Source organism: Sapajus apella, unplaced genomic scaffold (assembly GCF_009761245.1).
Source record: "Sapajus apella isolate SASKATOON/1434 unplaced genomic scaffold, GSC_monkey_1.0 scaffold4, whole genome shotgun sequence".
Taxonomy (NCBI): Eukaryota; Metazoa; Chordata; class Mammalia; order Primates; family Cebidae; genus Sapajus; species Sapajus apella.
In genome coordinates, this window is record NW_022436944.1 from 5,037,017 (window position 1) to 5,049,617 (window position 12,601).

The window sequence follows — 12,601 nt, forward strand, 5'->3', positions numbered from 1 at the left end:
TAGATATGTTTTTATGTTACAATGAATAAATTTAATTTTAAAATTGTAGTCTTTATTCAAAAGCTCTATAAACTATAATATATTAAAATATACTTTTACATAATTTAAGTTTTCCATGACATTCCTTAGAAGACGTTATCAGGATGCTTTCTGGTATTGTCAGGATATGTACAAATAATGACTAAAACTATATCTGGATTATTTTATTAATTTTGTTGTTATGAAAACAATTTTGTTCAAATACATGGGAAGCTAAGTCATTTTTTGCAATATCCTGGTACAATGGCATTATTTATTGTCGTTTGACGAGCACTATCTTTGATCAGTTTCCCAAAATAATAAACATAAAAATTTAAAATATGTCCAGACTACCTGTAATACTTATGTTTCCTCTCCTTGCCAATGTTACTTTCCTTCCTTTTTATGTTCTTCTCACGAATGAGTTGAATAATATTATGGTCTTTGTAACATGTTTCTTCATACATACCTATTTTTATGAACATGAAGTAAAAGAAACACACAATTGCAAGTAGTAACTGGTGAGAGTTTGACATTTAAATATCTGTTAAGCTTAAAATTCATTATAATATTGATTTCTTTTTATTCTACATATAGAAAAAATGTATTGTGATTATTTCAAGGAAGCAGGAAAATTGAGAACTTTTAATTTCTAGGTCACACATTACTAAGTCATTAATTATTTCAAATTAGTTTTATTTTTAAAAGAAATACTTGGCTAAATAAAAACATACAATCACATTATCGATACAGTGATTCCCCTATAAATATATGAAATATATTTTACATATTCCTTAGCTAAAAGAAAAAATGTATTAGAATAATTATTTCCATTTGGTACCTGGGTATAATTAGGAATATAGTGAAAAAATATTGATTTTTAGATAATCTAAGAAAGAATTATCATTACTATTTGTGATACTACCTTGCATATATTTTGAAAGAAATAGCTTTGTTTCCTTTTGTTTTCAGTTGGGATTCTCACCTGCCTGGATTTGCTTTCAATGACCAGTTCATTCAAATATCGACTCGCCTGCCATCAGAATATATATATGGTTTTGGGGAAGTGGAACACACAGCATTTAAGCGAGATCTGAACTGGCATACTTGGGGAATGTTCACAAGAGACCAACCCCCTGGTGTAGGTACCAACATGTAACCACTCCATGAGGCAACTAAGACCATGATTGGAATCCAAGCCACTTCTTTATAGGCCTGTGCGTTAGGATTGAAGTAATGACAAGGGCATTAGCTAGAGATCTCCAGAGCAGCTATAGCAATTTTCTGAAGAACCCAAAAAGTCATCATAAATTTCAGGTGGAAGTAGAGGAGTGGATGTATAAAAATTTGCTTGACTGCTGTGAGAAGCCAGTCTTTGACCCAATACCTTAACTGTTTCAAATGCGTAGAAAGAACATGATTATGTATTTCCTGTCAAGTTTAGCTTCACTCCAGCTTTTAGAAAATAACTCCCTAAAGGTTACCTTGACTGTTTTTTACTTCTCAAATACTGATTTGATCTTTTTGCTGTTTGTAACCCACAGTAGCAGTTGTGTAATTTTATGTGGCTAAACTGGTAATTATGTCTTTTTTAAAAAAATTATTTATTATACTTTAAGTTCTGGGATACATATGCAGAATGTGCAGGTTTGTTACATACGTATACACGTGCCAAGATGGTTTGCTGCATCCATCACCCTGTCATCTACCTTTACATCTTTACAATGTGTTTTTATATATTCATTACACTTTTTCCAAAAATTTGCCTTGTTAATGCAACACTTGATGAATATTTAATGTAGTGTACAACAAATAATATTATTTATAATATTCCAAACATATCATAAAAATATATTTTAATAAAAATTATCCTATTTGTATTTTTAACATGTGATGTGTACTTAAAAGGATATACTCAGTGCCTTATTATAAGTTTGTTGCTGTTATAATCGTTTTTTATTGTTAGGTGCTCAAACAGCTTGCATTTGTATCATAATAGTCCAAACTTAGGTTACTGAAGGCTGTTTTTCATTTACACCAACTTGAAATAATATATTTTACCAAAATGAATTTCTTAAAATTCCTTCAGCATTTGTACAGATATAATTAAATTAATATACTTTTGATTCTTGATATATAAAATTACTTTCACTAGTAATTTTGTATATTCCTAAAAATAAATTACTATAAAATTACTTTCACTTGTAATTTTATGTATTATATTAACAATCAAAAGTATATTAATCTTTTCATATCTGACTATGATTACAGTATGGAAAAATGAATTAAATATTTTATAAATACAAAAATTTAAATGTTTTATAAATATAAAATATATAAAGAAGATATTTTCTGGACAGTTTGATTATATTCATCACTTTTATCACTTCTAGGACATTTTACTACGGGAAAAGTACCAATTTATAAAACCTTTCGAAAGAAACCACGCTAATGGCAAAGGCATTCTACATCAGTTAATGTGGAAGCATTTGTGGTTGTTACATATGTGTATATTAATTTATTTTTATTTATAAACTACTCTAAAGCAGTAAAAATTTAAATAATTATTTTCTAGGGAGACACATGTATTTTAACTGAAACATAGTTTAAGGGTGGAAAAAGGAGAATTTAAATACCGAGTTTCAATTTTATAATAAATTTTAAAGCAGCAGTTAAATCCACATGCTGCCAGGAGCTGTGGCACGTGTCTGTAGTCCCAGCTATTCAGGAGGCTGAGGCTGGAGGATCTCTTGAGTCCAGGAGTTCTGGGCTGTAGTGTGCTATGCCAGTCGGGTGTCCGCACTAAGTTCGGCATCAATATGGTGACCTCCAGGGAGCAGGGGACCACCAGGTTGCCTAAGGAGTTGGGAACCGGCCCAGGTCGAAAATGGAGCAGGTCAAAACTCCTGTGCTGATCAGCCTGGGCAACATAGCGAGACCCTGTCTCTTAAAAATAAATAAATAAAATTAAAAAAAAAAAAGAAAAGAAAATTCACATGCTATTGTTACTTAAATTTATATTGTGCTTAATTTTTTAATTTCAGTATAAACTTAATTCCTACGGATTTCATCCATATTACATGGCTCTAGAAGAGGAAGGCAATGCTCATGGTGTTCTCTTACTCAACAGCAATGCAATGGGTAAAACAATCATTTGTTGAATGTCTCTTATTTTATGTGACTTTTTCATAAACCAATATACACAGATAAAAATGGAATCTTATTCTGGATTTGCAGATGTTACATTCCAGCCAACTCCTGCTCTAACTTATCGCACAGTTGGAGGAATCTTGGATTTTTATATGTTTTTGGGACCAACCCCAGAAGTTGCAACAAAGCAATACCATGAAGTATGATTGCATGTTTCTTTTTTCAAAAAATTAAAATGTTTGTAGCATAAAGTAATCCTCTTAGTTCACACATGATTTTTTTTTTTTTAAAGGTAATTGGCCATCCAGTCATGCCACCGTATTGGGCTTTGGGATTCCAATTATGTCGTTATGGATATGCAAATACTTCAGAGGTTAAGGAAGTATATGAAGCTATGGTGAATGCTAGCATCCCCTATGTATGTATATCAATTTTAGAACAATATTAAATATTTAATATGAAAAAGTAGAATGAAATAATTATATGTGCTTTACAATTAATTTAAGCAGCTGGTAATAATGCTTCGTTTTTTAGTAGCACCTTATGAATTGGATATGCAAATTATATACAATGTTTTGTCAAGGAGGGAAAAAAAAAAAACATTCCTTTTCCTTTTCCCTTCCTAATTCTATCATGCTGAGTTGTGCTAAATAAGTCACCCTGCACTTGCTTTCCTCTCACAAACTCTGGGTTGCACATGTAGTCAGTATGTTCTCTTTATGTTAGTATTCACAGAAATGTGTATCATCAAGATAAGAAATCTGTATCATCTACAAGAGAACAAGCAGGAGGTGGAACTGATTTTTTTTTACCCTGGAATAGATAATTGTTGTAATATATAATATCAATTCATTCAATATACAGAAAGCTAAATATTCCAAAGTATCCACAAATCATCAATCACTGAATTTTCATTTTTTAACAAAATTAAGGAATCCTAGGGATGCTGCTGGTAACACTTAAACATTAAAATATAGGAGGCTTGATATATAGGAGTTTATTCTCAGAACAATCAGAAAAGCCTAATTATAAGGCATTGTTATTTATAGTGGGATCCAATATAGGGCTCCTGAATAACTATTATGGGAAAATCAATTATATATGTTGACGACACAGAGACATGCAAGAGGAAATTTGTTATTTAAAAAGGAGGTATAAATTATTTGCCATGTTTTGCTTAACACCTAGAAGAAGAAACTGAGATAATGTCAAATAACAGAAAACAATTAAATTCTTTATTTAGGCAAAAATTAAATATTTCAATGATAAAATTCAAGTATTTGTTAGTTTAAACATACTTCCAAGGACCTAGCTTTAAACAACACTTACTTATATAAACAGGGCTGATATCCTAAAATGACTTCGATGGATATTACAAGAACAAAGTTATTGTAATTGATGTATTTGTTAAACTCCTTTTGCCAATATTAGAGTTATTTGAAATTATCCAATATTTGCTTTATAGCTCCCAGAAACAACAACACCTGTTTCTGTATACACCGTATGAATTTTCTATTTGTCATTTAACATAATTTCATAGCATCAAAAATCCTATTGCCCACTTTATTTCTGTTGCCTTTGAGAATTACATAATATATACTGACTTAGAACAGTTTTCACCTCTAAATCAAAATTACTAAATGAACTGTTGACAAAATAGAACATTTATAGAAAGTTGTTCTTAGAATACTTTATATCTTTACATCCTACTTTTATTCTTTGAACACTAAACCACTTAATTTTTTTTAGGCTCTAGTTAAGCTTTCATATTGCTGTGATTTTTATAAGTATAGTAAAATATGATATACTCTTTTGTATTTTTTACCCTACTGTCATCATTTTTTGCATATTTCAGGATGTTCAGTACACAGATATTGACTACATGGAAAGGCAACTAGACTTTACAATTGGTGAAGCATTCCAGGACCTTCCTCAGTTTGTTGACAAAATAAGGGGAGAAGGAATGAGATACATTATTATCCTGGTCAGTACTTGGAATTTATCTGAGTCTTATTTCTTCTTTCTATTAATACCCCTAAAATGAGGGGGGTGGGGGAAGATGTCTCATAATAGAAAGTATATAACTTTGGATAATACTCCCAAACCTACAACTTTCTTCCATTAGCACTTCATTTTTTCTTGCATGGGTTGTCACCAGCTACCTTTGCATTTAGGTGTATCCCTAGAGATTTTAATCCAAAACAGTTAAAGGCAAGTTGTTTTCTAGTTATCATCCAAGCTTCATATTGGCTTCTGTTTATACAAGTTATCAAAAAGTAATGGTAGATTTTCTATTTTTATACAATTCTTAAGTCATTCTCTGGGATTGCTTCTGATGTTTTCATATTTAAAAATTTGCCTTCACATTGGTGATTCACTGGGGAAATTTTTTTTTTTTTTCTTTTTTTGTGAGACGAAGTCTTGTTCTGTTGCCAGGCTGGAGCGCAGTGGCGCAATGGAAAATTTTTAAATCACTGTCTTATAGGAAGTAAGCTAAGAAGCCAGATATCTCACAATAGAAATAAAACAAGAAAAAAACCTCTGCTAATCTTGGTTTCAGTAATAGCTACAGTATTTCCAAAAGTCCTTAGAATTTCCTTCTAAGAAATTTGGGGGCAATCTAGCTAGAACACTGATGTTTGCATCATTTGTCACTTCATGTGAGAGCACAATATTATGATAATGTAGTAATGAAAATATATGCTTCATAATCGCTATCCAAGCAGTTATGATTTTTTCATGTGTACCTTATTTATGTTTCATGTTAATTTTAGGATCCAGCAATTTCAGGAAATGAAACAAAGCCTTACCCTGCATTTCAAAGAGGACAGCAGGAAGATGTCTTTGTCAAATGGCCTAACACCAGTGATATTTGTTGGGCAAAGGTACTAAACTGAGATCTCAAAATACAATAAATACAAAAATTATATTTCAATGAAAGTTTCCATTTAATTAGTAAAAGTTAAAAACATTCAGGAGAGCTATGTAGAAATGTAATGGTTTAATAACTAATAAAATCATGTATAGTTGTTGAGTTCAATCCAAATTATTAGACACAAAGAAAGAATTCACATAAGCCGTATGTCCAAATGTTTTGTTTTATCTTTAAGTTGTATTTTCTTATGTTTCTTGGTACCTCTTGTAGTTTATTTTAAAACTACTACTAGTAAGATGGCTACTCATTATTCTGTACTGCAAGTTATTTAAAAAGTCTCAATAATAGCAACAACATGTTTTGACAGCTATATTTATAGTTCTAACTTAGATCATGAATTATAATTCACTGTATTTTATATAAGCAATAATATTCAAACCTGATATATGATTATATTATAAAAATATTTTGATTTGGCTTTTATATAAACCAATCAAGAAAAAATACTAGTCATAGCTAGAATGAACAACAGTGACGAAAGCCTCAAAAAAATTTATAATGAGAGATACAATTAAATGAAATATGAGAGGCTTTTTGAATCTTGGACCAAAATTAGGACATTAATGATTAAACCTGTGAAATGCAAACATGTTTCGTAAGTGTTGATTGTACTGTGTCAACATTAATTTCTTGGTTTTGATAATTGCACTATTGTCATATAACATGTTAACATTAGAGAAAGCTGAGTGAAGAATATAGACAGGGCTGGGCACAGTGGAGCACGCCCCTAGTCTTAGCAATTTGGGTGGCTGAGGTAGGAGGATGGCTTGAACCCAGGAGTTTGAGATCTGCCTGGGCAACATAGGGAGACCTTGTCTCTACAAAAAATTTAAAAATTGACCAGGCATGGTGGCGCATACCTGTAGCCCCAGCTACTTGAGAGGCATATTAGTCCAGAAGATCTTTTTTGTTATTTTAAATTTTCCTACTTTTTCCTCATTCTGTATTTCTAGACATTTTGCCCGATTTCTACTGTTTCTTCCCTTCCTTTAGAGCACTATTCTCTATAAGTAGCTAATCCCTTGTAAAGAATTCCTTTTTGATGGATTATTTATACATTTATATAGGACTTTCTAATTTCTACAGTATAGATCTAAATTTCCAGAGCTTTCAGCATGACTGAATTTGAGCTCTGTTTTGTGTGTTTCTGGCTGGAGTAGAAGAAAGAAAATGTTGGTAGGCAGTGAGGTCTGGCTGGGAATAGTGGTGGGATGAAGGGAGAGGGGGATTTAGTACGAATTCTAAAAATCAGTGGAATGTTTGATTCCATATGACAATATTCAATCAGATCTTTACTTCCTTTCAAACAAAAAATATTTATTGTTTTTAGTTTTTAACCCTGGAATAATTCTAGAGATAGTTCTAACTTATTGTATTAAATTAAACTTAATATTTATTTTTCATATTATTTTTTGACCGGAACCTTTTGGTTATATGCTTTATTTTCAAAATCACTAACTACCATAACAGTTGACAATTCTATTTTGTATTTGCCATATTAAAGAGTAGACTAATATGGACAATAGGAATAGTTTGCAAATGATACACATGCCAATAATTATAATAATATTTAAAGGGATTACAGATCTGAGGACGTTGGGTTATTAATATTCCTTTATTACTCCATTATACTTCATTTACATAGCAATCATATTATACTTACTATGTTTTGATCTGTTTTCCATGTCTTGTCTCTTGTAGGTTTGGCCAGATTTGCCCAATATAACAATAGATAAAACTCTAACTGAAGATGAAGCCGTTAATGTAAGTTTTACATTGGCTAACTATATAATGAAAAGAAATTCAAAACTTACACCTGGCTATTTTAACTAATAAGTCAATTTGAATAATTTTCTTTAAAAATAGATTGCCATTTTTAATTATCTATATGAGACAATATTTAGATCAAATTTAGCTAATTTTCCTAAATAACAAAGCATGTCAATCACTCTATTAAGCAATTTTATATTTTGCTTTATTTAATCTATGCAATCATTTTATTTTCAAAACATTATTATAGTAATAACACTTAACATGAGATATACCCTCTTAATAAATGTTTATGCATATGCTAAATCATTTTAAACTATAGGGGCAATGTTGCACAGCAGATGTCTAGAATTTATTTAGCTTGCATTATTGAGATTTCGTGCCTATTTCTTAGCAATCCTTAGTTTCCCCTACTTCCAGTTCTGGGCAACTACCATTCTACCCTATGCTTTTATTAATTTAATTGTTTTAGATACCTCATGTAGGTTGAATCCTACATCTGTCTTTCTGTTATTCGATTATTTCACTCAGTATATTACCCTCAAGATTCATTCATGAAAGCAAAAAAAACGAATAAGATATTACATGCAATTTATAACCAAAAGGTAACAGGAGTGGCTATAGCTATATCAGAGAAAATAAATTTTAATTCAAAGACTGTCAGAAAACACAAAAGAGGTCATTATATAATGACAAAGGTGTCATTTCATTAGGAAGATACAATGATTATGAATATATGCACCTGACATTAAAGCACTTAAATATTCAAAGCAAACATTAACAGAAGTGAGAAATAGCAATGCAATAATAGTTGAAGACTTTGTTACCATTCCTTCAATAAAAAATAGAAAAAGAGCAAATCGAGAAAGAAACAGGAATTTGTAACAACACTGTAGGCCAAATGGACTTAACAGACATACATAGAACATTTCATCAAAAAGCAGTCAAATATACATTCTTCTCAAGTGCCCATAGAATATTTTCTAAGAGAGATCACATGTTAGGTCACAAGACAAGCCTTAAAAATTGTAAGAAGCTAGAAATCATCCCATTTGTCTTTTCCAGCCACAGTGAAATTAAACTAGAAATCAGAAACATAGAGGGAATAAGTAAATTCACAAATACATGGAAATTAAACAACACGTTTTGGAACAGCCAGTGGAACAAAGAAGAGATCAAAAGAGAGTTAGAAAATTTCTTCAGACAAACAAAAATAAAAATACAACATAGCAAAACTTCTAGCATGCAGCAAAAGCAGTACTAAGAGGAAAGTGTATGACAAGAAACACCCATATTAAAAATAATAAAAATCTCAAATAAATAACCTAACATTACCTCTCAATGAACTAGAAAAAGAATAAACTTAAAGTTAGCAGAGGGAAGGAAATAAAGATTAGAGGAGTAAAAAATAAAAGAAATACAAGAGAAATAGAAAGTAGCAACAAAACTAAGAGTTGGTGATCTTTCTTTTAGGCAGATAAATTTATAATCATTAAATTATATAAGTTTAGGTAAGTGTGAAAAGTTTGGAAGCTTGAAACTTGCCAAAACTACTTCTAAAATAGCGTCAAAGAATTGAACCTACTGAACTGGGTCATTGAGGTAAAAAGTGTTATTTCAACTTGAGTTCTACCCACTATTCTTGAGTAATAGTGTGTACCATTAGAAAGAAAAGCATGGATTTTTATACAAGTGTTGGAAGACAGTGTCAATTTATGTAGAATGGCTTATGTGCAGTGGCTTACACCTGTAACCCCAGCACTTTGGGAGGCCGAGGTGTGTGGATCACCTGAGGCCAGGAGTTTGTGACCAGCCTGACCAACATGTTGAAAACCCCATCTCTCCTAAAAATAAGAAAAATTATCTGGACATGGTGTCAGGCACCTGTTAATTCTAGCTACTCTGTAGGCTGAGGCAGAATAATCGCTTGAGCCCAGAGGTCAGAGGTTGCAGTGAGTCGAGGTTGTTCCATTGGGCAACAAAAGCAAAATTCCATCTCAAAATAAATAAATAATAAAAATGTCATCATCCTTATTTTATAAATCTCTATATTCCCTACTCTCTGCATTTTCTTTATGTCCTCCCATATCCTGTTCTTGGAGACTGTTAAGGCGGTTACAAAAGAATCTTAACATGTGCCAAAATTCATCCTGCTTTTCATGTTTTTGGGACATATTCAATTAATTTAGTAGCATCTACTGCTAACACAGGGTTACTCTGACATTGGAAGTTTTATATGTGGACTGGCAAGTAGGGAACATTCTTAGTAGAGATTGGGATGAAACACCTCTTCTCTGCTGGGACGGGAAGGGTTAGATGTGAGAGACAAAAAGAAGCAGTAGTTTGGGGTGGTGAGATGGTTCTCGGAAGCGAGAAAGCTGTATAAAAACGGGCTTTTCCACTACATACTGGGGTCAGTTGGGGGGAAATAGGGGAGGGAGGGTGGGGGGTGGGAAGATGGGGAGAGATAGCAAGGGGAGAAATGCCAGATGTAGGTGATGGGGAGGAAGGCAGCAAATCACACTGCCACGTGTGTTCCTATGCAACAATTTTGCATGTTCTTCACATGTACCCCAAAATGTAAAATGCAATAAAATAAATAAATGGGAAAAAAATGTAAAAAAAAAAAAAAGAAAAAAAAAAAAAACGGGCTTTTCTATGGCCGGTTCCTTTTTCACTGGGCTCCACAGAAGTAAACCTGAAGTATGGGCTCTGCAGTAACAGAGAAAACAATGCTTCCCCATTACTCTAGCAAGCACTAAAAATATGTTTATGTTGGTTCTGATCCGTTTCTTTGTAATTCATATAGGATCCGAAGACTGCCCTCTTCTCTTCACCCATATCCCTCTTTACTTTCCACGGCTATTAAGTGTGTTGAGGAAGAAACCACACACATTTATGTAATTAAGGTTGATTTAAATTGCCTTTGTTATCAGTCATACATGACTTATGAATCTGCCAGAGACAATTAGATTTATACCTATATAATCTCTTATGACTTCCCATATGTGAGTCTAAATTTTGGTTTCACAGGCTTCCAGAGCTCACGTAGCTTTTCCAGATTTCTTCAGGACTTCCACAGCAAGTTGGTGGGCAAGAGAAATTCTAGACTTTTACAATGACCAGATGAAATTTGATGGTTTGTGGATTGTAAGTAAGCTTTGAACAATGTGTGTTTTAAGTTATTTATTGTGCATGATTATGCAAAATTCTTACTAGGCTAAAATAATGTCAACAAAATATTTAATTTGAAAAATAGTCCACTTTTCCCCCCATAGAACTTTCTTATGCAAAGGACGGTTTTAATTTGGTTTTAAAAACCAAATTTATGTGTATGAATGCTATTTCCTGGACATTTTCAATTTGCAAAATTCAAAAAGCAAAATACCCTCTTATTCTATATGTTAATAAATACTTGTAAACATTTATTTACTTTCATTTAATATAGAAATAAATCTCAGGCTTAAATAACCACTAGTGCTCCCAAAACCTAAAATGCAATAAAATAATAATAAATAAATAAATAAATAAATAACCACTAGTTCTTTGCATAAGAAATAGTAATTTCTTAAATTTGGTAACATTGTCTGTTAAAGTTTCTTTTTTGATGTAACCTTAAAATGATAGTAGTAAGATTTTTAATAATATATTTTTGAGATGGCATGAAAATAATTTACTTTGCCACAAATAAATTCTTAATACAGAAAATTTTATGCAATGTATCTCAATTTCTGGAGGTAAAATTTTTACACCGGTGATTTTTCCAGTGTAAAGCATTAATTTACTTATTTTTTAAATTGAAGAAGCTTTATGCAGGTGCCACTATGTGAAAACTTTGTAGATATAAGTTTGTATTAAGTATATGTTTTGTTAAAAAATTTATGGAACACGTCAGTTTATTGGATGTATCAAGCTGTATACTATAAGGGATTCTCTTAAGTACATTCCTGAGAATGACATCTGGATCCAGAGAAAATAACCTGTTTTCAGGCAGAGGCAATCCATTTTAAATGATAGCTAATTTATTTACTTAGATCATGATCCTTTTATCTATGGCTGCTGAGATTCTGAGATATGTGCTCAATGGTGATACATCTTAAAATTGTCTGCATTTTAAACTAGTAATATATGTTGTAGTTTTAACAATAAAAGCAACTGATATCAGGCCTAGGGCAGGAGTGGAGGGGAAGAAGATTATGGGACACATGCTATTATAATATATGTCTTGGAAATATGGAAATAAACTCATTTTTATAGATATAATACATAATACAGGGAAAAGAGAACATTTTATTTTTCAAAAGGAAACCGATTGAAAGAAGTGAACAATGAACTAAACTACTTTAATATCATTAAGATGTTTTATCATTTTGTTTGTTTAGAATAGTGTGTGTAACATTCTTCAAATATGCTAACTTATTTTTTGAACTAGCTCTTTTCAGAATATACATTCTAAATTTATTTTTTATTTACCTGTCTCTGTCATCTTTTTTAAGGATATGAATGAGCCATCAAGTTTTGTAAATGGAACAACTTCTAATCAATGCAGAGATGAAAAACTAAATTATCCACCTTATTTCCCAGGTACAAAATTGTTGGGATGCCTTTGGTATTGTCATGTTATTATTCTTTATTAATAGGTATATATTAATAGGTATATAATGTAAACATATATATATATATGTATATACACACACACACACACACACACACACACACACACACACA

The 12,601-nt window shown here is 31.5% G+C and overlaps 1 protein-coding gene across 2 annotated transcripts in view; it reads left to right on the forward strand.

Moving 5' to 3' along the window:
* SI (sucrase-isomaltase) overlaps window positions 1-12,601 on the forward strand; it is a 154,409-nt gene that overhangs the window by 111,837 nt on the left and 29,971 nt on the right. For both annotated transcript variants that reach the window (XM_032261547.1, XM_032261556.1), the window contains 9 exons: window positions 991-1,159; window positions 3,063-3,159; window positions 3,256-3,368; window positions 3,461-3,586; window positions 5,024-5,152; window positions 5,943-6,053; window positions 7,805-7,867; window positions 10,907-11,023; window positions 12,370-12,457. In XM_032261547.1, coding sequence (XP_032117438.1) covers window positions 991-1,159; window positions 3,063-3,159; window positions 3,256-3,368; window positions 3,461-3,586; window positions 5,024-5,152; window positions 5,943-6,053; window positions 7,805-7,867; window positions 10,907-11,023; window positions 12,370-12,457 — 1,013 coding nt within the window. The remainder of the gene's footprint in view (window positions 1-990; window positions 1,160-3,062; window positions 3,160-3,255; window positions 3,369-3,460; window positions 3,587-5,023; window positions 5,153-5,942; window positions 6,054-7,804; window positions 7,868-10,906; window positions 11,024-12,369; window positions 12,458-12,601) is intronic.